Source organism: Diaphorina citri, unplaced genomic scaffold (assembly GCF_000475195.1).
Source record: "Diaphorina citri unplaced genomic scaffold, Diaci psyllid genome assembly version 1.1 scaffold821, whole genome shotgun sequence".
Taxonomy (NCBI): domain Eukaryota; kingdom Metazoa; phylum Arthropoda; class Insecta; order Hemiptera; family Psyllidae; genus Diaphorina; species Diaphorina citri.
The window spans coordinates 1-22,584 of record NW_007378253.1 but is presented as its reverse complement, the minus strand read 5'-3'; the positions used below and the strand labels follow the sequence as shown (position 1 = coordinate 22,584).

The 22,584-nt window shown below is 37.8% G+C and overlaps 3 protein-coding genes and 3 long non-coding RNA genes across 6 annotated transcripts in view; 4 read left to right on the top strand and 2 right to left on the bottom strand.

Annotated features, from left to right (window-relative positions):
- Positions 1 to 930, top strand: part of LOC113468704 — a 13,105-nt gene extending 12,175 nt beyond the window's left edge. Inside the window, exon 3 of the long non-coding RNA XR_003392359.1 lies at positions 789 to 930. This is a non-coding gene — a long non-coding RNA (uncharacterized LOC113468704). The remainder of the gene's footprint in view (positions 1 to 788) is intronic.
- A 19-nt stretch (positions 931 to 949) lies between these two features.
- LOC103512310 lies at positions 950 to 6,813 on the top strand. The gene is made up of 3 exons (XM_026825806.1): positions 950 to 1,220; positions 4,300 to 4,466; positions 6,630 to 6,813. The coding sequence occupies exons 1-3, from the start codon at positions 1,044 to 1,046 to the stop codon at positions 6,811 to 6,813; spliced, it is 528 nt and encodes a 175-aa protein (XP_026681607.1). The 5' UTR covers positions 950 to 1,043.
- Positions 6,814 to 6,911: 98 nt separating this feature from the next.
- Positions 6,912 to 13,150, top strand: LOC103512309 (cGMP-dependent protein kinase, isozyme 1-like). The gene is made up of 5 exons (XM_026825805.1): positions 6,912 to 6,956; positions 10,674 to 10,840; positions 11,326 to 11,515; positions 12,371 to 12,461; positions 13,092 to 13,150. Exons 1-5 carry the CDS (start codon positions 6,912 to 6,914, stop codon positions 13,148 to 13,150), a joined length of 552 nt encoding a protein of 183 aa, XP_026681606.1.
- Positions 13,151 to 13,541: 391 nt separating this feature from the next.
- Positions 13,542 to 13,951, bottom strand: LOC113468703. Its single transcript, XR_003392358.1, has 2 exons — positions 13,819 to 13,951; positions 13,542 to 13,670 (listed from the first exon to the last, which is right to left on the bottom strand). It is a non-coding gene; the product is annotated as an uncharacterized LOC113468703 (long non-coding RNA).
- Positions 13,952 to 18,902: 4,951 nt separating this feature from the next.
- Positions 18,903 to 20,326, bottom strand: LOC103512308 (carnosine N-methyltransferase-like). Its single transcript, XM_008477067.2, has 4 exons — positions 20,307 to 20,326; positions 19,638 to 19,833; positions 19,287 to 19,450; positions 18,903 to 19,041 (listed from the first exon to the last, which is right to left on the bottom strand). Exons 1-4 carry the CDS (start codon positions 20,324 to 20,326, stop codon positions 18,903 to 18,905), a joined length of 519 nt encoding a protein of 172 aa, XP_008475289.2.
- Positions 20,327 to 21,215: 889 nt separating this feature from the next.
- On the top strand, positions 21,216 to 21,806 carry LOC113468698. The gene is made up of 2 exons (XR_003392357.1): positions 21,216 to 21,377; positions 21,467 to 21,806. It is a non-coding gene; the product is annotated as an uncharacterized LOC113468698 (long non-coding RNA).
- The last annotated feature ends 778 nt before the right edge of the window (positions 21,807 to 22,584 follow it).

Sequence of the window (22,584 nt, the reverse complement as noted above, 5' to 3'; positions counted from 1 at the left end):
TAAAAACTAAACCGCATTACCGCACGCGTCAGGAGCAGAGCTGAATGAAACCAGGATCTCGGGATTGCTCGGCAAAACACGGACGCACGTGCAATATTTTTCTCTCTCTCTTTTTTTCTCTCTCTCCTCTTCGGATTTATTTTTTAAGACTAAAATAAATAAGTAGGTAGGTACTTACTTACATTTTTGCCCCTATTTAGCCATCGCCCCCTTTATCGCTCCTTTTATTGATCGCCCCCCATATCGCCCCCCAAGGCTTCATCGCCCCCATGAAAATCTCCATCGCCCCCAAGGGGGCGATATCGCCCAGGTTGGGAAACACTGCCATAAAGGATCGTCACTGAGTAGAGAATTAACATAGTCTTAACGACATCATTATATCGTCACAGTAATAATCTTAATATACGAGTACGTTATTAGGTACATCACTTACCTAGACATCATTATTCTCGCATATCCCACAGTTTATTTCAAAATCTCTAAACCCGTTACCCGTATAAGTTTGAGTACCTATCTGTATGACTCAGAATTAGCATAATAATGACTAAAATTTGCACCACCATTTTCGTGTTCCTGGTAAAAAGACCTTTAATTTGATATATAGGTCGACCAGGTTTGGATAATTCCTTCTATGGGGACAGACAGACAGAATACTACCCTATAAACAATCTTGGACATCTAACCACAACACTACTACTGAGGTTGGTATTAAATACCAAACAATGTGGTATCAGAGATCAGAGGGTATTAGTCCAATTTATCATTCTATTCTCCTTTGGTTTTCGCAGGGAATGGCGTGTCCAACTCGTCCTCCTCATCTAACGCCAACAAAATCAAAGACCTCTACACCACCGCCACGTCCGAACTAGACAGCTACAAGAGCAAACGCTCCAACTCCCTCGACATCTCCAAAGGCACCATGGACCATCGCAATCTGGACTACCTCCGCCAACAAAATCAAAGACCTCTACACCACCGCCACGTCCGAACTAGACAGCTACAAGAGCAAACGCTCCAACTCCCTCGACATCTCCAAAAGCACCATGGACCATCGCAATCTGGACTACCTCCGAAATCTGATCTCCATCCTGGAGACAGAACTCCGGGAGCGGGAGAACTTCAGTGGAGATTTACACAGCGAAGTGATCGCCCTGAGACGGGAAGTGAAGAGACGAGATGAGGAGATTGCGAGACTTGAGACCGAGGTGCACAAGTTGAAGGTAAGATGATTTTGAATAAGACCTTGAGGAATTGGAGCAATCCTGGCGGGCATAAGCTGGCGAAGCTTGTGCCCGCCAGTCAAACTCAGACTGTTGCATCGGAACTTATGTGGAGGAAAAAGTTTCAGATCCAGGTCTCTCAGACTGTCTGTAGAGACCTAAGTCTTAATATTTTTCCACCAAACACGTTCCGACTATCTCTGCGACAGGCATTAAAAATCAAAGTGTCCCCAAGGGGCAATCTATGACGAGGTTAAATTGCCCCTTGGGACTTTTCATAGTCATACCTACATTAGGTGTTTTTTCCTTTCGGAAATTTCCCTCTTTTGAAGCTCGTTTACCCTCTTTAGGGTGGAGGAAAAAGTTTCAGATCCAGGTCTCTCAGACTGTCTGTAGAGACCTAAGTCTTAATATTTTTCCACCAAACACGTTCCGACTACCTCTGCGACAGGCATTAAAAATCAAAGTGTCCCCAAGGGGCATCTATGACGAGGTCAAATTGCCCCTTGGGACTTTTCATAGTCATACCTACATTAGGTGTTTTTTCCTTTCGGAAATTTCCCTCTTTTGAAGCTCGTTTACCTTCTTTTGGCGTGATAGCACCTGCACTAAACCATAGGAAATATAGGATGATGTGACATTGGAATCGGTTCCGTTTTCGAAAGATCAGTATTCAAAAGATTAGTAAATACAACTCATGATTAGTATCGTCTTGAGAAACTAGTAGGGGTCGAAAGGATTGAAACACAACACATGAAATAAATTTACCAGTTAGGTCTACCTCACTGTTAACTGTCGGATAGGACCAAGACACTAACAATTAAACAATTAAGACCATTATGTCCTGGCCTACTAACACATGACCCAAGTATAGTCACCGAAGATAACTCAAATTCAAACCGGCACTCGACCTTCGGCATGAAATTAATTGACATCAATTAATTATTTCCAACACTCTTGTTTAGGTGCTGTAGCATTGGAATTAGGAACTCAAAGTGGTTTTTTTTTAAGGGAAATATTTTATATCGCAAACAGTTGCTCAAAATTTGCTCTGTTTGGTTGAAAACATTGAGAGTCCTTGGTAGGAACTCTGGAAGCTTGGTTAGTTTGGACTCTTCAGTCCCATAAAGATGGACGAAGATCAGTACTCGGAGAGAGGAGAATTATTTACGAACAAAATGGGTAAGTCAACATTTTACAAAGAAGGCACCTACAAATAGACATCTACTAAAATAAGTAGGTAAGTCTAGTTTCAGAGCTTTTATGAAAAGGGAGGTATTTCAGAGCTTTTATGAAAAGGGAGGTATTTCAGAGCTTTTATGAAAAGGGAGGTATTTCAGAGCTTTTATGAAAAGGGGAGTTATTTCAGAGCTTTTATGAAAAGGGAGGTATCGATATGAGGGATACTCAATCGGACTATATTACCTATCTACTCGTATAGGTACATGCCTACATGCGGATATGTATGTAGAAGGATTAGATTCGGTTTCTACCTATTCGTCATTTTACTGAGGAAGGAAATATCTGACACAGTCCCCTGCAGGTGAAATTTCTGGTTTTGCACTTTACCGTCACGGTCTAATTTTTTGCTAATTACTTAATTAGTTAAATTAGTTGCATGCAAAATCGGGAAGGTCGTTTGGAAACAAGTAGAAATAACTCGTAGGTGCTAACCTGTGTCAAAAAATGTGACATGTGGCACATGTAATAATCTTGCATAGAAGAAGAGGTTTTTGACTTAAAATAGTTCGACACTTTGTCCAAATTTAGTCGAAATTTTTTGGAAATATTATTACTGTCAAGCCAAGACATTAGCCCAAACAACATCAGGCTGCAGGTGATAGCGTGATACCTATAAAGCCGGAAGCCGGAAGTCAAAAAGAATAATATTTTGATGAAATTCAGAAATTGCGTAGTTTTCATCACAAATAAAAACTTCAGCTCAGACAGTATTTCAGAGCTTTTATGAAAAGGGAGGTATTTCAGAGCTTTTATGAAAAGGGAGGTATTTCAGAGCTTTTATGAAAAGGGAGGTATCTATATGAGGGATACTCAATCGAACAAATATTAGCTGTATTACCTATCTACTCGTATAGGTACATGCCTACATGCGGATATGTATGTGGAAGGATTAGATTCGGTTTCTACCTATTCGTCACTTTACTGAGGAAGGAAATATCTGGCACAGTCCCCTGCAGGTGAAAATTCTGGTTTTGCACTTTACCGTCACGGTCTAATTTTTTTGCTAATTACTTAATTAGTTAAATTAGTTGCATGCAAAATCGGGAAGGTCGTTTGGAAACAAGTAGAAATAACTCGTAGGTGCTAACCTGTGTCAAAAAATGTGACATGAGACACATATTAAAAAAAAAAAAAAATCTCGCAAAGAAGAAGAAGAAGAAGAAGAAGAAGAAGAAGAAGAAGAAGAAGAAGAAGAAGAAGAAGAAGAAGAGGTTTTTGACTTAAAATAGATCGACACTTTGTCCGAATTTAGTTCAAAATTTCAAGAAAAGATATTATTATTACTGTCAGCCAAAACATTAACCCAAAGCAAATCAGGCTGCGTCTCACGTGTATAAAGCCGGAAGTCGAAAAGAATAATATTTTGAAATTCAGAAATTGCGTAGTTTTCATCACAAATAAAAACTTCAGCTCAGACGTATGGGTCAATTCAATGGATTTTGGGTTATTATTGTGGCCAAATTCTCAGGTAAATAAGGATAAAATTCCATGCTTCGGCTGGGATAGAACCAACGCCCTCCCGTTTACCAGGCAAACGCCTTGCTACCGAAGCAGGTTACTGACGTTAAACGGACGGACGTCTAGACATTAATAATTAAAATAAAAATCTACCTATTTATGTCTATATCGTTTCTGTTTACTCCCTAAAACATCGAACCTGACTCCGCCTGTGGCAATTTCTAGGTGGCCATCTGTCTAAACAAAATGACCTGGCCATAAATAATAAAAAAAATACTGACGTTTCAACCCTTGATAACCCAAATGTCCTTTATTCAAGTACTCCCCGATATCAACCTCCCGAAAATACTCCTAAGTAGGTACTCGTTACATTTTACAGAGCGTCCTTCAGCAAACCCAACAGATGGAACCACGTGATCCTTTGTCTTCCCTGGGTAAAGTGGGCCAACTATTGAACAGCAAGAAACAGGGAGTGTCGGGAGAAAGCTCCACCAACGGACAGACGGCCAACGACATTCAAATCCAAAGATATGACAAAGACTTCAGGTGGGTATATTCTTTATTAGGCTAGCCACATACTATCAGGTAGACCTGACAGGTACCCCTGATCAGGTCCACCTGTCAGGTCTACCTGATACCTGATGGGCACACTTATTATCAGAAATAACTAACAGGTACGGCTGAAAAGGTCCGCCTGTCAGGTGTACCTGATACCTGATGAGCACACACACTATCAGGTAGACCTGACAGGCGGACCTGGTCAGGTGTACGTGTCAGGGCTGGCGGTAGGCTGTTCTTGAATGTCTCTGGAATTCTAGACGTTCTCTCTTAGGGCCTATGCCCAGGAATGAATTAATTTTAATCCAGTTGGATTAGTCATTTAATTGGCTTATCTTGATCCAAAGTTTAGAACCAATTAACCAATCAGATAGCATAGATGTAATTTGATTAAGTACGGCCTTGGCCATAAGCCATATTAAGGAGCTCACCATTGTCCTGAATCAAGAATGATTCTTGAAGAATCAATGCTGGAGTTCGATTTTTAGGAAGGCTTACAACAGTCACAAATTCATCCTGCAAGAATTTTTCCAGGTTCTTTTGTGAAAATAAGTTTCTAAAATTGAACATCCCTGATGAGAACATCCGCCCGATCATAGAATCAGACACGCACAATCGGCCTTGGCCATAAGCCATATTAAGGAGCTCACCATTGTCCTGAATCAAGAATGATTCTTGAAGAATCAATGCTGGAGTTCGATTATGTACGGCCTTGGCCATAAGCCATATTAAGGAGCTCACCATTGTCCTGAATCAAGAATGATTCTTGAAGAATCAATGCTGGAGTCTGGAGTTCAATTTTCAGGAAGGCTTACAACAGTCACAAATTCTTCCTGCAAGAATTTTCTCAGGTTCTTTTGTGAAAATAAGTTTCTAAAATTGAACATCCCTGATGAGTCAAATTGAAGGATGGACACGATTTTCTCCCCATTCGTTGCGTAGGTCTGCCCGATCATAGAGTCAGAGTGTCAGACACGCACATGGGTTAAACCGCGACGGCTGGTCCATGACCTCGCTTATTACCGCTGTCCAAATTGTCCCACTGAATCACATACTCATCAGTACATCTCATTACTGTCTACTAAATGGCACCTACTCCACTCTACCGATTAGTTCCAATCAAAAAACAATAACCCCAATGAACTTCCATCTAGTCTGACCTATTTGTTGAGTTGTTGTGAGTTATTACATCCGAAGCCAGAGTCAGAGAACTGGCACAGATTGATATTTCGCCTCAGAATTCATTCAATTCAGTAGTTACCGAAACGTTTTATCAGATCCGAATTTAATATTTACGAGTTTGTTTTTAATATTTTTTTATTCGAATCTGTGTGAATTGGAATATTGAATATTTCGCACCAGTTTTTATCTTTGGAAGTAGAAGGTAGAGTCATAAATTTTTATTATTTTCTCTGATGGATTTTGCCGTCTTTAATTGATTTTCTTCTGTTTAGATAGCTTCTGTTTTTTATTAGTCTGGGGTCCCAAAAAAACTTTCCATGCCGGTCAAATCTCCAATATTTTCAAGAAATGTGACGCGTAAGGGCGTAAGATACGTTGCTGGCATGATATCAAAACACCTAACGTTTACGTTCAATCGAAATATTTGAAATAGTTTCAGTTTTCATTTTATTTTTTGAGTAAAAAAAAAATATTAGGTAGGTAAAAAATAAAATAAAATTCAAAAATAAGGCCGGTTCTCCACATATTCTATGTTTACGACATCGAAAAGGGGACAGTAGAGCATTGGACACATAATATCATAGCAGGGGTAGACATTTGGAGCCTTTAAAGACCCCTTCTTTGGGCTGCTGGAGTAAAGGGAATTTTCAGTCTCATTGTGGCAGTGTACCCTATAAATCTATAAATTAATAATCTGCAAATACGAAGTCCATCGCGCTAACCACAACTCCACTGAGGTAGGTATTACTTACCAAACAATTTGGTAACTGGGTATCAGTCCATCTTATTATTCCTTTCTCCTTTGGTTTTCGCAGAGAATACTACCCTATAAACAATCTTGGACATCTAACCACAACACTAAACACTTCTACTGAGGTTGGTATTAAAAATATACGCAAACAATGTGGGTATCATAGATCAGAGGTATTAGTCCATTTTTATCATTCTATTCTCCTTTGGTTTTCGCAGGGAATGTGCGTGTCCAACCCGTCCTCCTCATCTAACGCCAACAAAAAATCCAAAGACCCTCTACACACCCGCCACGTCCGAACCTAGACAGCTGCTACAAGAGCAAGACGCTCTCCAACTTCCTCGCGACATCTCCAAAAGCACCATGGAACCATCGCAATCTGGACTACCCTCCGAAATCTGATCTCCATCCTGGAGACAGAACACTCCGGGAGCGGGAGAACTTCAGTGGAGATTTTACACAGCGAAGTGATCCGCCTGAGACGGGAATGAGAGGACGAGATGAGGAGATTGCGAGGACTTGAGACCGAGGTGCACAAGTTGAAGGTAAGATGATTTTGAATAAGACCTTGAGGAATTGGAGCAATCCTGGCGCGGCATAAGCTGGCGAAGCTTGTGCCCGCCAGTCAAACTCAGACTGTTGCATCGGAACTTATGTGGAGGAAAAAGTTTCAGATCCAGGTCTCTCAGACTGTCTGTAGAGACCTAAGTCTTAATATTTTTCCACCAAACACGTTCCGACTATCTCTGCGACAGGCATTAAAAATCAAAGTGTCCCCAAGGGGCAATCTATGACGAGGTTAAATTGCCCCTTGGGACTTTTCATAGTCACACCTACCTATGCATTAGGTGTTTTTTCCTTTCGGAAATTTCCCTCTTTTGAAGCTCGTTTACCCTCTTTAGGCGTGATAGCACCTGCACTAAACCAGAGGAAATATAAGAAGATGATGTAACATTGAAATCGGTTCCGTTTTCGAAAGATTAGTATTCAAAAGATTAGTAAATACAACTCATGATTAGTATCGTCTTGAGAATCTAGTAGGGGGTCGAAGGGATTGAAACACAACACATGAAATAAATTTACCAGTTGGGTCTACCTCACTGATTCTGTCGGATAGGACCATTACACTAACAATTAAACAATTAAGACCATTATGTCCTGGCCTACTAACACATGACCCAAGTATAGTCACCAAAGATAACTCAAATTCAAACCGGCACTCGACCTTCGGCATGAAATTAATTGACATCAATTAATTATTTCTTGTTTAGGTGCTCTAGCATTGGAATTAGGAACTCGCGAGTGTTTTTTTTATTAGGGAAATATTTTATATCGCAAACAGTTGCTCAAAATTCGCTCTGTTTGGTTGAAAACATTGAGAGTCCTTGGTAGGAACTCTGGAAGCTTGGTTAGTTTGGACTCTTCAGTCCCATAAAGATGATTGTTTTTGATGATTCACTGATGTTAATTTGGTAAAATTTGTAGCCAAAACCAAATGTCAGCCTCAAAGCAATCACCCTAGCTAGGGCTGATTGAGAGGCTGACAAAAAACGCCGACCCCGTCAGTACACGGCAAAAGGTGAAGAAGAAGACTGATGTTAATTTGGTTCACCGATGGTTCTCTAAAGTAGTTATATTATACGACACATCTAAGGGAGTTAGTAGATTTGGTTCATTAACATTAACCAAAAAGTAATGGAGGTTTTAGAGCTACATAGGTGAAAGAGAAAGCTTCTGGTATTAACCTCGCCTAGTGGTTAGGTTTCTCTCAAGAAAGATGGGCCACACTGAGGAACCTTGGTAAGAGGAAAAAATCCAAGAAATTAAAGGAAGAAATCCCACCATAGTACAAAATCCTTGATAAGAGGAAAAAAATCTAAGAAAAATTAAAGAAAGAAAAATCACAACACTACAAAAAATATTCACCTCTTTAGAATGAAAGGGTTTGAAATGACCTACTGAGCGGCCAAATAGAAGATGTATAACATTTCAAATGAGTCCTTACTATCAGAGGGACTTTATAAACCACTTGGATCCTAGTCATGAACCAAAGAAATCCATTTACTTGCAAAATCAACCGATTAGTTTTGTCGAATTGCTGAACGAAAGGAATCCGAAATGTTCTTTGTTTAAAATTGAAAATTTTGAGGGGACTTTATAAACCACTTGGATCCTAGTCATGAACCAAAGAAATCCATTTACTTGCAAAATCAACCGATTAGTTTTGTCGAATTGCTAAACGAAAGGAATCCGAAATGTTCTTTGTTTAAAATTGAAAATTTTGAAACCATCGAGGACATTTCAAGTGACGAAGATCAGTACTCGGAGAGAGGAGAATTATTTACGAACAAAATGGGTAAGTCAACATTTTACAAAGAAGGCACCTAGAAATAGATATCTATTAAAATAAGTAAGTAAGTCTAATTTCAGAGCTTTTATGAAAAGGGAGGTATCTATATGAGGGATACTCAATCGGACTATATTACCTATCTACTCGTATAGGTATTGTATTACCTATCTACTAACCTAAACTAACCAGGTACCTACATGCCTACATGCGGATATGTATGTAGAAGGATTAGATTCGGTTTCTACCTATTCGTCACTTTACTGAGGAAGGAAATATCTGGTACAGTCCCCTGCAGGTGAAAATTCTGGTTTTGCACTTTACCGTCACGGTCTAATTTTTTGCTAATTACTTAATTAGTTAAATTGAAATTAGTTGCATGCAAAATCGGGAAGGTCGTTTAAAAACAAACTTGTTTTTTGTTTCAATGTTACGTTTGATAGAGCCAAGTTTTGCATATCGCGTACCTTCAGGTTTTGCATGTTGATTTACAACATTATTGGTTTTAATGTGGGAGATGGTCTGACATGTGGGAGAATCATAGGATAATCAGGGAGAATCACAGGGACAATCATAGAAACAAAGAAACATAAGAACAACAATTCATAGAAAACATATTGGTTTTTAATGTGGGAGATGGTCTAACATGTGGGAGAATCATAGAATAATCAGGGAGAATCACAGGGACAATCATATAAACAAAGAAACATAAGAACAACAATTCAGTTGTGAATAGTCGACCTGTTCTACCAAACAGACCGACTTAGGATATGTAGGTATGTATGTATTCATAGAAATTCTCACCAGTATAATAGAGAATTCAGCTCTAGGATAGTACAAAAATTGATTCTAAAACGAAACTGTTTCTATAGCTTATCTTCTTATTAGCTAGAAAGGAAACTCATGTTAATTCTTCCATATGATAAAAAACTGGGAGAGAAAGCTTGCGTGCCAGAGAACATCACAACATATCGTCTTAATTTCAATCAGAATAATCTGGAGCTTCGTAACCACAGTATATTCCTTATCAAAAGCAGACAAGAGGCGAGGGAAAAAACTGAGGGAATGAAAAATCTGGTGTGAACACCACACGACTTTACTCCTCTTATTGGATTTCGCTTAACGTCAATCCTATTTAAGTAGGTAAAGGCTAGGAAGAAGAAGTTTTGAGTTGGTCTTCTCCCGTAAATTTTTCAATATCTCTAACGCTAACCGTTTAGTCCGTAGAGCTGAAACTCATGAACCGACCCTCTTTTTAGTGATTTTGGCATTTCCACTAACTTTATCATAATATGCAGTACCCACCATGTAGTTTGAAATTTTCCACGAAGTTAAGTTGTTTTGGCATCTCCACTAACTGGAGTAATTCTGACACATCCACTAAAGTTCAGTGTTGTTTTTGTATTTCTACTCATTTGAGCACTTTTTATAGTTTTGACATCTCCACTCTTCTTCTTTTTCTTCGCCTTTTCCCATGTTCAGATGGGGTCGGCGTTTGTCGTCAGCTCTCAATCTGCCTTATTTGGGCAATTGGAAAAGGCTAGGAAGAAGAAGATTGGATTTTGATTATTGGGGGAAACTTCATGTGTGGTTTTGGGTTGGTCTTCTCCTAATTTTTTTCAATGTCTCTAACCATGTTGTTTTGGCATCTCCAATAACTGGAGTAATTTTGACACACCCACTAAAGTTCACTGTTGTTTCCGCATTTGAGCATTTTTTGTAGCTTTGACATCTCCACTCTTCTTCTTTTTCTTCGCCTTTTCCCATGTTCAAATGGGGTCGGCGTTTGTCGTCGGCTCTCAATCTGCCTTATTTGGGCAATTGGGACCACAATCGGCCTCAATTTGACATCTCCACTAATAATGATTGAATTTTGTAGTTTTGACATCTCCACTAATTTCGTTACATTTTACAGAGCGTCCTTCAGCAAACCCAACAGATGGAACCACGTGATCCTTTGTCTTCCCTGGGTAAAGTGGGCCAACTATTGAACAGCAAGAAACAGGGAGTGTCGGGAGAAAGCTCCACCAACGGACAGACGGCCAACGACATTCAAATCCAAAGATATGACAAAGACTTCAGGTGGGTATATTCTTTATTAGGCTAGCCACATACTATCAGGTAGACCTGACAGGTATACTTGATCAGGTCTGCCTGATACTTAATGGGTACACACATCACGGTCCGCCTGTTAGGTCTGCCTTAGGTCTACCTGATGAGCACACACTCACTATCAGGTATACCTGACAGGTAAGGCTGAAAAAGTCCGCCTGTCAAGTCTACCTGATAGTGAGTGGCTGGCGGTAGGCTGTTCTTGAATGTCTCTGGAATTCTAGACGTTCTCACACCTCCACTCACTCTCACTAAATAAGGTGCTGCAGATCATGGAGGTGTGTCCAAACATAGTCGACCCCGTTGATCGATGGGCGATCAACGCAACGTCGACTGAAACAATATACTGCTTCGACAACATAGATTCACCTCGTCGATCGATGGCGTCGACTAAGTGTGGACACAGCTTGAAAGAGCTTTTGATACCCACTGACTGACATCTCTTCTTCCCCCAGATCCAAACAGCTCATAAAGGCTGCCATCATGGACAACGACTTCCTGAAGAACTTGGACACGCTGCAAGTGAAAGAAATGGTAGAGTCCATGCATCAGGCCGAGTACAAAGCTGACAGCTACGTCATTACCGAGGGAGAAGCGGGCAATGATTTGTTCGTTTCGGCGGAGGGCGAGTTTCAAGTGATCAAGGACGGGAAGATATTGGCCGTCATGGGACCGGGGAAGGCGTTTGGAGAGCTGGCCATCTTGTATAACTGCACACGAACGGCTTCCATAAGAGGTAAAGTTTGATTAAGCGTCATAATGGGCTTATGATGGCTTCCATAAGAGGTAATGTGGTTCATTCCACGTGATATAGGCCCAAATGACATTGAGGATCATTCCACGCAATTCTCACTCCCAACTTTGGACTTTCCACGTAGAAAAAACACTCTCGAATTTCGACCGCTACTCCGCCGAAAACGATGTACCTCCTGACGAAACTTCCAACTGGGATTGTGACTTCTAAACTCGTCTTCCAACAAAAACACTCGTACTGTTTATTATTATTTTTTTTTTTACTTGACCAAACAAGGACCTTTTAATGCAAGTAGTGAAATATCCTTCATTGAATGGGCCTTTGATTTTGATGACACAGCATTGGATCATAGGAAAGAAGTGGAATGTAACTTGTGTTGAGTTGCTAACACACTAGCCCATTTTGACTTAAAATGGCCTTTAATCCCGAGGGGGATGTAGGGCCTCCATTTTAATATTGCTTTTTCCATGGAATAATCCGATGATCGTCGGAAATGAAGTGTGTGATTTTAGACTGTATTTTGAATCAAACCTTGTTAAAAAATGGAGTTCCCTAGAGAAAAGTCTTCCTGAAATTAAAAATGGGACTTGGCCTGCCGCACTGCCGGTTTCCTAGAAGTCTTTCTAAAAGCAAGACCGGAACTTGGCCTGCCTTATGCGGCAAACCAAGTTCCGGTTCAAGGCTTTCTGACCGTTTTACATTTCAATTTTTCCGTTTCGGCCGAGGGCGAGTTTCAAGTGATCAAGGATGGGAAGATATTGGCCGTCATGGGACCGGGGAAGGCGTTTGGAGAGCTGGCCATCTTGTATAACTGCACACGAACAGCTTCTATAAGAGGTAATGCTTGACTATCCGTCATGGGTCATGAAATGGACCTATTGGTATAGGTAAAAGTAGGGCCATCGGCTATAATAAACGCCCTATGTCATTGCGACCTGGTTAGATCTTTTGTGACTTTTTGAAATGGACCTATGATGGCTTCCATAAGGTTTTACACCTGTAACCTGAGGCCTATTCCCCGAAGGAGTTCTCACTCCAAATGACCTTTTCAAGCAAGAAAAACGTACTGTCTGTCTTTTTTTTCTGTGCAAAGAGTGAGAAGTGAAAGATCCTTTCAAAGATCCTTCATGGAATATAACTTGACCTGTAACCTGAGGCCTATTCCCCGAAGGAGTTCTCACTCCAAATGACCTTTTCAAGCAAGAAAAACGTACTGTCTGTCTTTTTTTTTCTGTGCAAAGAGTGAGAAGTGAAAGATCCTTTCAAAGATCCTTCATGGAATATAACTTATGTTCAGTTGCTGACACACTAGCCAATTTTAATACAGCTTTTCCCATGGAATAAACAGATGATCAAAGTGACAGGATATGAAAAATGAAGCACCAATACTGATTGATGTTTCAATATTTGGGGGATCCGTTTTTCAGCACAATACTGATTGACTGATATTTCAATCATCGTTTTCAGCGCTGACGCCTTGCAAGGTGTGGATGTTGGACCGACGCGTGTTCCAGAAGAGTGCTTGAATGATCATATGAGGTACAACAGTACCTAATGTTAGAGTATTTTTCACTTACCTATATTATGTATACCTACCTATTTATTTATACTGTACATAGGGGAACTATTTTTCCACAAATATAATTTGTATTATTTTTGTAATGTGAATTATTCATTATTGTTGTGGTGTATGATTTTTCTATAGAGATCTATAGGGACACATCAAATCTGGTATCTAAAAGAGCATAGGGGAACTATTTTTCCACAAATATAATTTGTATTATTTTTGTAATGTGAATTATTCATTATTGTTGTGGTGTATGATTTTTCTATGGAGATCTATAGGGACACATCAAATCTGGTATCTAAAAGAGCTTACTAACAATGGTAGATATAAAAGAATTCAAATAAAACACATTTCAGTTTAAAATACAAACACAGACATGTTTACAAATACAATCTATTTTTTACTTGTTACTCTGTAGGTATCAAAAATATTATAAAATCTGTAAAATTAACAAAAGAGGTTACAAAGTAAAATTAAACCTGAAGGTGTGTAAGTAAATTAAAACAATATAAAGTAGTGTGACTCACGGGCTGGATTAAATTAAAATGACTCATACGGGTTAAATTAAAAGGATTGATGAAATGTTAAATTAAAGTCACTAATTGGATTTAAATTATAAAATTAAACCTGAAGGTGTGTAAGTAAATTAAAACAATATAAAGTAGTGTGACTCACGGGCTGGATTAAATTAAAATGACTCATACGGCTTAAATTAAAAGGATCGATGAAATGTTAAATTAAAGTCACTAATTGGATTTAAATTATTATACGGCTTAAATTAAAAGGATCGATGAAATGTTAAATTAAAGTCACTAATTGGATTTAAATTATTGAATTAAATGGCAGATCCATTGAGTTTAAATTAAAATGACGCGAATACAACATTACCTCACATGACTCTAATTTTTTAATGGTTTATCTACAGATCTAAAATGTAAGTTTGAAAATTTGTTTACCTCTAAATAATATAAAAAACTTTACAAGTGCCATCTCACATATTGTTCAGAGCCTAGGAATAGGTAGACTGTTAGTTTTGATAAAATAATCACAGTAAAATCTTCTCTCTTCAATAATACTTTGAAACTCAAGGTTCAGCTCTTTTTTCACAGAAGTTCAGCATAAAAATAAATCATTTTGGTGTATGACTTTTTTTAAATAACTCAAATGTAGAAATTAGATCACAGCCGTTTGGGGAGAACAAAAGATGTAAAATACCTGAATGAAGAGGGATATAACTAAAAAACCTTGAGAGGTGTACGATTAAGGAACACTTGGACATTTTTAAAATGGAGATACGCACGTTCTAAAATCTCTGAGATCACGACCTACCACACATTTCCTACATTTTCATAGAAAACAACAAGTTAGAAATTCTTAAGATTTAAAATTTGAAAACAATAAAAAGGAGATTTTTAAACAAAATAGCGACAGTGGTTTTGTAAGAACTGACACATTTGTAGATTTGGTTCTACATTAATATAAAATCAGGGTAAAGTTCGTTTTGTTTTAGGTTGGGTAGAGATGTGTAAAGATCGAATGAGTTATAAAAAGAACTACTCTTTTCATTGAACTACTTCAGTCACTGAGTCAGATGCTAACTCCCTAAAGATAAAGGGAGTTGAAGAATGAGTTACATGTTTTAGGATCTGACTCATTGACTGAGTTCCAGAATACGAGGACATTCAGTTGAATGACCTGGACGTGATAGCAACCCTCGGGATAGGCGGCTTTGGTCGTGTCGAGCTCGTTACTTGGAATAGCGACAAATCCAAGACGTTCGCCCCAATTAGAAATTAATTATTACACAAACAACACATGTTTTTCTCTTGATAAACATCAATAGAGAACAATAAAAATGCAATTATACCCATGTGGTCAATTTTGTAGATAATAGAAACAATGAGGTAAGAACCAGGCTGTAGGAACTTATTGTTAACTTTACTCATTGTCTCCTGGATTTTGCTATAGTTCTATTTTTAGAGTTGAGAGAAATGCTTTGATTAGAGTTGGAGGTTTGAAACAGGGCAACATTGTCACTCCTAACTAAATATTGAGATTTAAAACTTTGTGGCCCATGTCTAGTCTGGAAATAGGCATAACAGGAGAGGGCAATATTAAAAACACCTATCTAACTTTTGAGGAACTTTGACCTTTTTTTTCCACATGGTTTCCAAATTTGTTCTCAGGTAAACAATAATAATCTTACAATATGAACCTGAAAACTTGGATCCATTTTCTTGTAGGTAGGTACCTAAAGCCCACATCAACACATTGAGTACTATGTGCAATGCTAGAGTGTGATACCAAGATTTCCCATGGGCTGGTGTGCATCACAGGAGTGTGCCACACTATTTTGAAAGAAAAAAAAGTGTTGCACTCCAGCATGACATGTTGTCTCACTGAAAACTGGCACACTCAGGAGTTGCAGACAGCCCAGGAGGAACCCTTTCTAAATACAAACAGTTTTTAGTTTCACAACAATGGAGTCTCCTATACAAATCTCTACCAGCTCAAAAGTAACTTTGCAAAAATTGCTCTCGTAGGAAATGTATTAATCTGTGACAACTCAATACAAGAATGAGCTACACAATATGACAAAGGATTTTGCAAATGCCTCAGAAACTTGTTATAGGTTCTTTCTGGGCTTGCAAAGGCTATGACAATCTATGACATGCTAGTTCATGCTACATATTTTTTGAAAATTTGCAAGTTTTTTTGATACCTTTTATTTGAGTTCCGAGGCATGTGCACATAGGATATGGTTCATTGGCAGATTTCATACTTGAAAAAGAAGAACACTGGCTTTTGTTCCTATAGAAACTTTTCTTCTTTTGATCTTTATCTCAGAGAGAGGGTACTAGCCAGAGATAAGGACTGATAACAAAAACTTACTTGTAGTATTTGAAGGCTCCCAGGATACGAAGAAAGCTTTTCTTTTCTTCTTCATCATCTAATGGATTCATAATTAAAACTTACCGATCTTCAGGCGGGCTTTTTTTTTTTTTTTTTTTTTTTCGTTTGTTTACTTTTCAAAAACCTTGATCGCGAGTTCTACACCGCGTATGTGCTGCCAGTAGAAACTAGCGGAATATTTGCGAACGTCAACTGTAAACAAAAATTTCGTGAACGCGATTTTCCGAAAGTTTGTGCTTTTCTTATCAGTTAACTTTTGTGATAAAACCTAGTGATAAGGGTGTTTTGTGTGCAGAGGATTACAAGATCACATCCGTAGGTAAGTGTTTCAGTTAGCCTGTTTTAATGTCTCATCTCATTTTTACGCCTTTATTGGGTCACAATCCAAATTAACTTTCAACAGGTACATTTCACCTGTAGGGTAAGATGACCAAGATCGATCTGACGAGACAACCAAATGAAAAATGCCTCTAGAAAAATGTCAGTTTCAAAACTCTACATTATGTGTTTGCTTGTTTGACATAGGACCTGTAGGGTAAGATGACTAAGATCGATCTGACGAGACAACCAAATGAAAAATGCCTCTAGAAAAATGTCAGTTTCAAAACTCTACAATATGTGTTTGCTTGTTTGACATACTCGTGACCCTTGGTTCCGAAAAGCTCCACGTTGGAGGCGCCAACTCAGCATGATATCTCGATCTGACGAGACAACCAAATGAAAAATGCCTCTAGAAAAATGTCAGTTTCAAAACTCTACATTATGTGTTTGCTTGTTTGACATACTCGTGACCCTTGGTTCCAAAAAGCTCCACGTTGGAGGCGCCAACTCAGCATGATATCTTGACCCTTTCATTTCCAAAATCCTTCTCCCAAGACTCCCTACTGAAGCAGCTTACAGGAATACTTCAGTAGCTTAACGGTTCTATATTTAGCTATAAATTCTGTATTCTGGGCTATTGTTTCTGTTATTTTGTTCTTTCTCATGTTTGTTTTATAAGCCTTCAGTGGTTACTTGACCTTTTCAATACCAAAATCTAGGTATCTCCTTACTGAAACATATTAAGTACAGGAGTCCTATAAAAAAAACTTTGCCATAATTTGCATAACACAACAGCTCTATTGATATCTAGTTTTAAATGCTATGTTCTGGGATGTTTTTCTTTCTCATGCATGTTTTATTAGCCCTTTAGGTACCTAATTGTTTTGCTGTATTTACTTAGGTGTTTTTTTACTTTCTTTTTATATATCTTGGGATTAAGTTAAACTATAGATCAGGCTGGGCACTAAGTAAATATATCAGGCTCTATGTTCAATCCTTGATTACTTAATCTTGATCTTGAGATAATCTGACTTGGCAAGCCCCTGCCTTGAAGTAGATTCATAGTGTTGCAAAGGATGTTGGTAGGTATTTAGGTTAAGCACTTAACTATGATACCTACTTGTTAATCAAGATGCAAACAGAAACATTTGACCTACCACATATGTTACTATTGAGCTAGGCTAGGCTAACATTTGTTTTCACATTCCATTATTTACAGCTCCTGTAATTAATATTTCCTGTACCTACTTGCCATTTTGCCTGTCTAGAGACACTTGGTAAACTCCTCCTCTAATTTTAATGAGAATTTTTCCTTTTCTATCTAGAAGTTGTGCTCTATTTACTTCCCTTTTCGTTGCTTTTAATGTTTCACCCCATCATTCTGTCAAATCTCAGAAAGCAAAATTTGAGTGTGAAGAGGTTGTTTTGTGCTGGATCAGCTCACTGCATAATGTAAGTAGTAATCCCATACTAATACACAAATGTGCACAGAAAAAAAGGCAAGTTAAATAAATACAGCCTACAAATTTTTTTATTTAAATTCATCTTTCTAACTTATAGTCTCTTCATTTCTTTTGCAGCTCCAATGCTATCTCACAGGGCATTATTCAGTTTCTTGATTGTACTGACCATAGTTTGGAAAGGTCATACAATACCAAATCCTGATGAGACTCCCGCTAAAAAGAGAACTCTGGAAAAGGTAAAGTTCATTGTTAATTCATTACTTTGTGTAGTAATTTTAAAGGTGTGATATATTGAAGTTTTTTTTTCTAATGTCTAATTAACATAATATATTTTTAGAGTTTAATTTCTAATTGAGTGGGTAAATAATAGCTTTTTTATAGAATTCAGTCAGACACTTGGTAAACTCCTCCTCTAATTTAAATGAGAATTTTTCCTTTTCTATCTAGAAGTTGTGCTCTATTTACTTCCCTTTTCATTGATTTTAATGTTTCACCCCATCATTCTGTCAAATCTCAGAAAGGGAAATTTGAGCGTGAAGAGGTTGTTTTGTGCTGGATCAGCTCACTGCATAATGTAAGTAGTAATCCCCTTCTAATACACAAAGGCAAGAATACAGCCTACAATTTTTTTTTTTTTTTAAATTCATCTTTCTAACTTATATTCTCTTCATTTCTTTTGCAGCTCCAATGCTATCTCACAGGGCATTATTCAGTTTCCTGATTGTACTGACCATAGTTTGGAAAGGTCATACAATACCAAACCCTGATGAGACTCCCACTAAAAAGAGAACTCTGGAAAAGGTAAAGTTCATTGTTAATTCATTACTTTGTGTAGTAATAAGGTGTGATATATTTGGAGTTTTTTTTCTAATGTCTAATTAACATAATATATTTTTTACAGTTTAATTTCTAATTGAGTGGGCAATAGCATAATAAAATTGAGTGGGTAAATAATAGCTTTTTTTATAGGTCTAATAATAATTCAGTCGGCCAGTGGTGAAAAATGTCTGGTCCTTACATAGTTTCTGGCGGAAACCTGGCCAAGATCTCGGATATGATGGGTTCGTAGCAGGTTTTCCTCTCTTCACTCCCCTCCTCACTCCAATCTCGCACGAACTGTTTCAGCGTCGTTTGAACCTTCTCCAAATCCGTACTGTTGGGAAGAGGTGAGATTAGTTTGATCTGAAAAAAACATAGGAATGTCCCGTTATTTCATATTATACATTAATTTATCATCGAATCCTGTTGATTGAACTCTTGACTTGAACCTTATTTGACGAAAACCCGTTTCTGCGTTTTCGTCAAAGAAGTTCAATTAACGGGACCGGGACGCTAATTTTGGTTGCAAAAACACCTTGTAGCCCCGAGGACCAGTGGTGAAAAATGTCTGGTCCTTACATAGTTTCTGGCGGAAACCTGGCCAAGATCTCGGATATGATGGGTTCGTAGCAGGTTTTCCTCTCTTCACTCCCCTCCTCACTCCAATCTCGCACGAACTGTTTCAGCGTCGTTTGAACCTTCTCCAAATCCGTACTGTTGGGAAGAGGTGAGATTAGTTTGATCTGAAAAAAACATAGGAATGTCCCGTTATTTCATATTATACATTAATTTATCATCGTAAAAATAGAATATACCTCATTTATACTGCCAGGATGAGATGGAAAAGTTTCTTTACCCCCAAAGTCGAAATAAGATCTCGTAGTATGTCTTTCACTTCGTAATAGGACGAGCAAAACCTCTGATACTTACAGGTTCAGAAGAAGGTACGTTTTCAAACATGACCCCAACATCTTTGATAATGAGTTTGATGATTTCATAGTTCTTGTCTATACAGGACTTCAAATCATTCAAGTGGTCTTTGTACTTGGACAGGAGTTTCTGGTGTTTTTCGGGCAGAGATTCTAGGTATTGTTCGTTCCTTTTCACTTTCATGAGTGAATAATTCCTGAGGAAAAAAAACGTGAGAAAAGGTCTGAGGTCAATAAAAGAAATATTGGTGTCTTTCCGTTTTTTTTTTTTTTTTTTTTTTTTTTTTGCACCGTATTTATGTACGTAGGTCCTACCTAACTTGAAAGTCGTGTAGAAAACAGAAGAAAAGAGTTAAATCTTACTGTTAGGACGATAAGAATTAAGTATACCTATTTTGTTAATGCACTTTAATACGTTTGGAGTTACTGTAATACTGCCCTATGCCTTTAAGGGTTCAGATTGAATTAAACCCAAGGACAAAGTAAGTACCCTTATCATAATTATGGAATGTGTACTTTAATCAGACCTTAGAATAAGTTGTCCCATTATGTTTGTTTGTTTTTCCAAGTACAACTACCTAGGTAGATATAAAAACTTAATTACCTAATTAATTTATCAGACAAAGTAAGTACCCTTATCATAATTATGGAATGTGTACTTTAATCAGACCTTAGAATAAGTTGTCCCATTATGTTTGTTTGTTTTTTCCAAGTACAAGTACCTAGGTAGATATAAAAACTTAATTACCTAATTAATTTATCGAGAGAAAAATATTATTCGCACATTAAAATACTTCGAAGTATTGATTGAAACACGTAGATGCATAAACACAAAGGTGCACATTGAAAATTATCAACTCATCACTAAGAAAATATTATCAATGCATTTATTATTCTAAGCAGTATGTGTTAGTATTTTTTATGTTTTTGTACAATGTATATCTTTGTTATACTAACTTTACCCTGGAGTCTGCAGCCTGCATTCTCGTGTTAGACGTCAACAAATTCCAATCTGACGTCTACTTGAGGTTTATGCACACTTATCCGTCACGGAGACGAACTGTCCGTGGTAGATAAATTCTTAGAAGCTTAACCCATCCTTCAGGGCTGTTTACCCCTACACCTAAGCCTCGAAAATTATCAACTCATCACTAAGAAAATCTTATCAATGCATTTATTATTCTAATGTTATTCTAAGCAGTATGTGTTAGTATTTTTTATATGTTTTTGTACAATGTCTATCTTTGTTATACTAACTTTACCCTGGAGTCTGCAGCCTGCATTCTCGTGTTGAGTTCATGTTAGACGTCAACAAATTCCAATCTGACGTCTACTTAAGGTTTATGCACTCTTATCCGTCACGGAGACGAACTGTCCGTGGTAGATAAATTCTTAGAAGCTTAACCCATCCTTTAGGGCTGTTTACCCCTACACCTAAGCCTCTGAGTGGGCTTTTTGTGTATCCATGCTGGATAAGTGTGCGGTTTATTTATTTATTTAATATACCTTATTTATACTGTCGGCTAAGACTAAAAAATCCCATTATGCCAACAGTTTAAACAGGCCTCATTTATTTACATCAAAAACAAGTACATACATAGGTTTAACATTGAAAAGGATGGAGAAAATTGTGTATATAAAAAAGATATTAATGGTAATACCCACCAAAGAGGTTGCCACTAAAGATGCGGTTGTGCATTTTGATCCAATATAAAGTAACATGGAACAAGTTAGATGTAAGGTGACGGATAAAGGTTGAAACACATTACTATCACGTCACGTCACGTGATAGTAGTGTGATAAAGTAACATGGAACAAGTTAGATGTAAGGTGACGGATAAAGGTTGAAACACATTACTATCACGTCACGTCACGTGATAGTAGTGTGGCTGTCCTGAACGAAATTACCTACAATATTATGGGAAAACTTTGTACTACATCTTTCTGACTCCCTATGAGCTCACGTGACGTAACGTGATTTTAGTGAGTTTCTACCTTAAGTGTGCTTGGACCTTTTTGCAGTCTCTAGACCCAGGGATTTATTTATTTGCAAGTAATGACCGGGTACAATCTATATTTAAACTTAGTTCAAGTTAAACTCACAAGATTAAGCAAAACGGCGCGAACGAGATGTTTTAACGCATTGTTAAAACACCTAAAAGAAGGGGTTGAAAAAAGATCTTTCAGTGGTTTTGTATTTGTTGGAAGTGTTTTAGTGGTTTTTGTGTGTGTCGGAGGTATTTTTGTGTGTTTTTGTTTGATGTGTTTGAGTGTTTTATTGTTTGTGGAGGAGTTACCTAGAGTGGTTTTACATTTATCGGTATTTGACGTTTGAATATCGTATATGAAGTGTCTCTCACCGAAAAATAGCTGGAAATAAGACAGTTTTAGACGTGAGAAAGATATCTGTGTATTCTGTGTGCAATCTACATTTTTCTGACAGCGAGAGATTTTCCAGTCGCGAGAATTAGGAAATGAAAAAGAACAAACTCTACGAAAGCATGGTTCATGATTTTAATGAACGGTAAATTGTATTCTATTCAAGAGTTAGAAGAGTTCACAATTAAAACAAAAACAGAGGTTTCCTTGATTTTAAGAAAGAAAGCTATAGAGGTTTTTTCAAATAAAGTCATAGCTAGGAAAATGGGAGTTGATCAATTTGAGGACAACTCGACCAAGTTTTACGATAAGAAATTAGTTGATTGAAATTTTCTAATAAAATTGATATTTGTAGATCATTAATAAGGGATCTGTACCTATATACTACCTACCTTTTCTTTCTTCTTCTTCTTCCTTAAAGGGGTTTGTCACTGACAGTCTCTGTATAACTGGTAAGGTTTTTAGTGACGTAGGTGTCTCCTTCCATTCGAAAACGAGCTTTTAAGTGACTGTCTTTATTTTTTATCTTGGTAGAGGGATCTGTTTTGTGTCAATTAGATTTCAGAGGT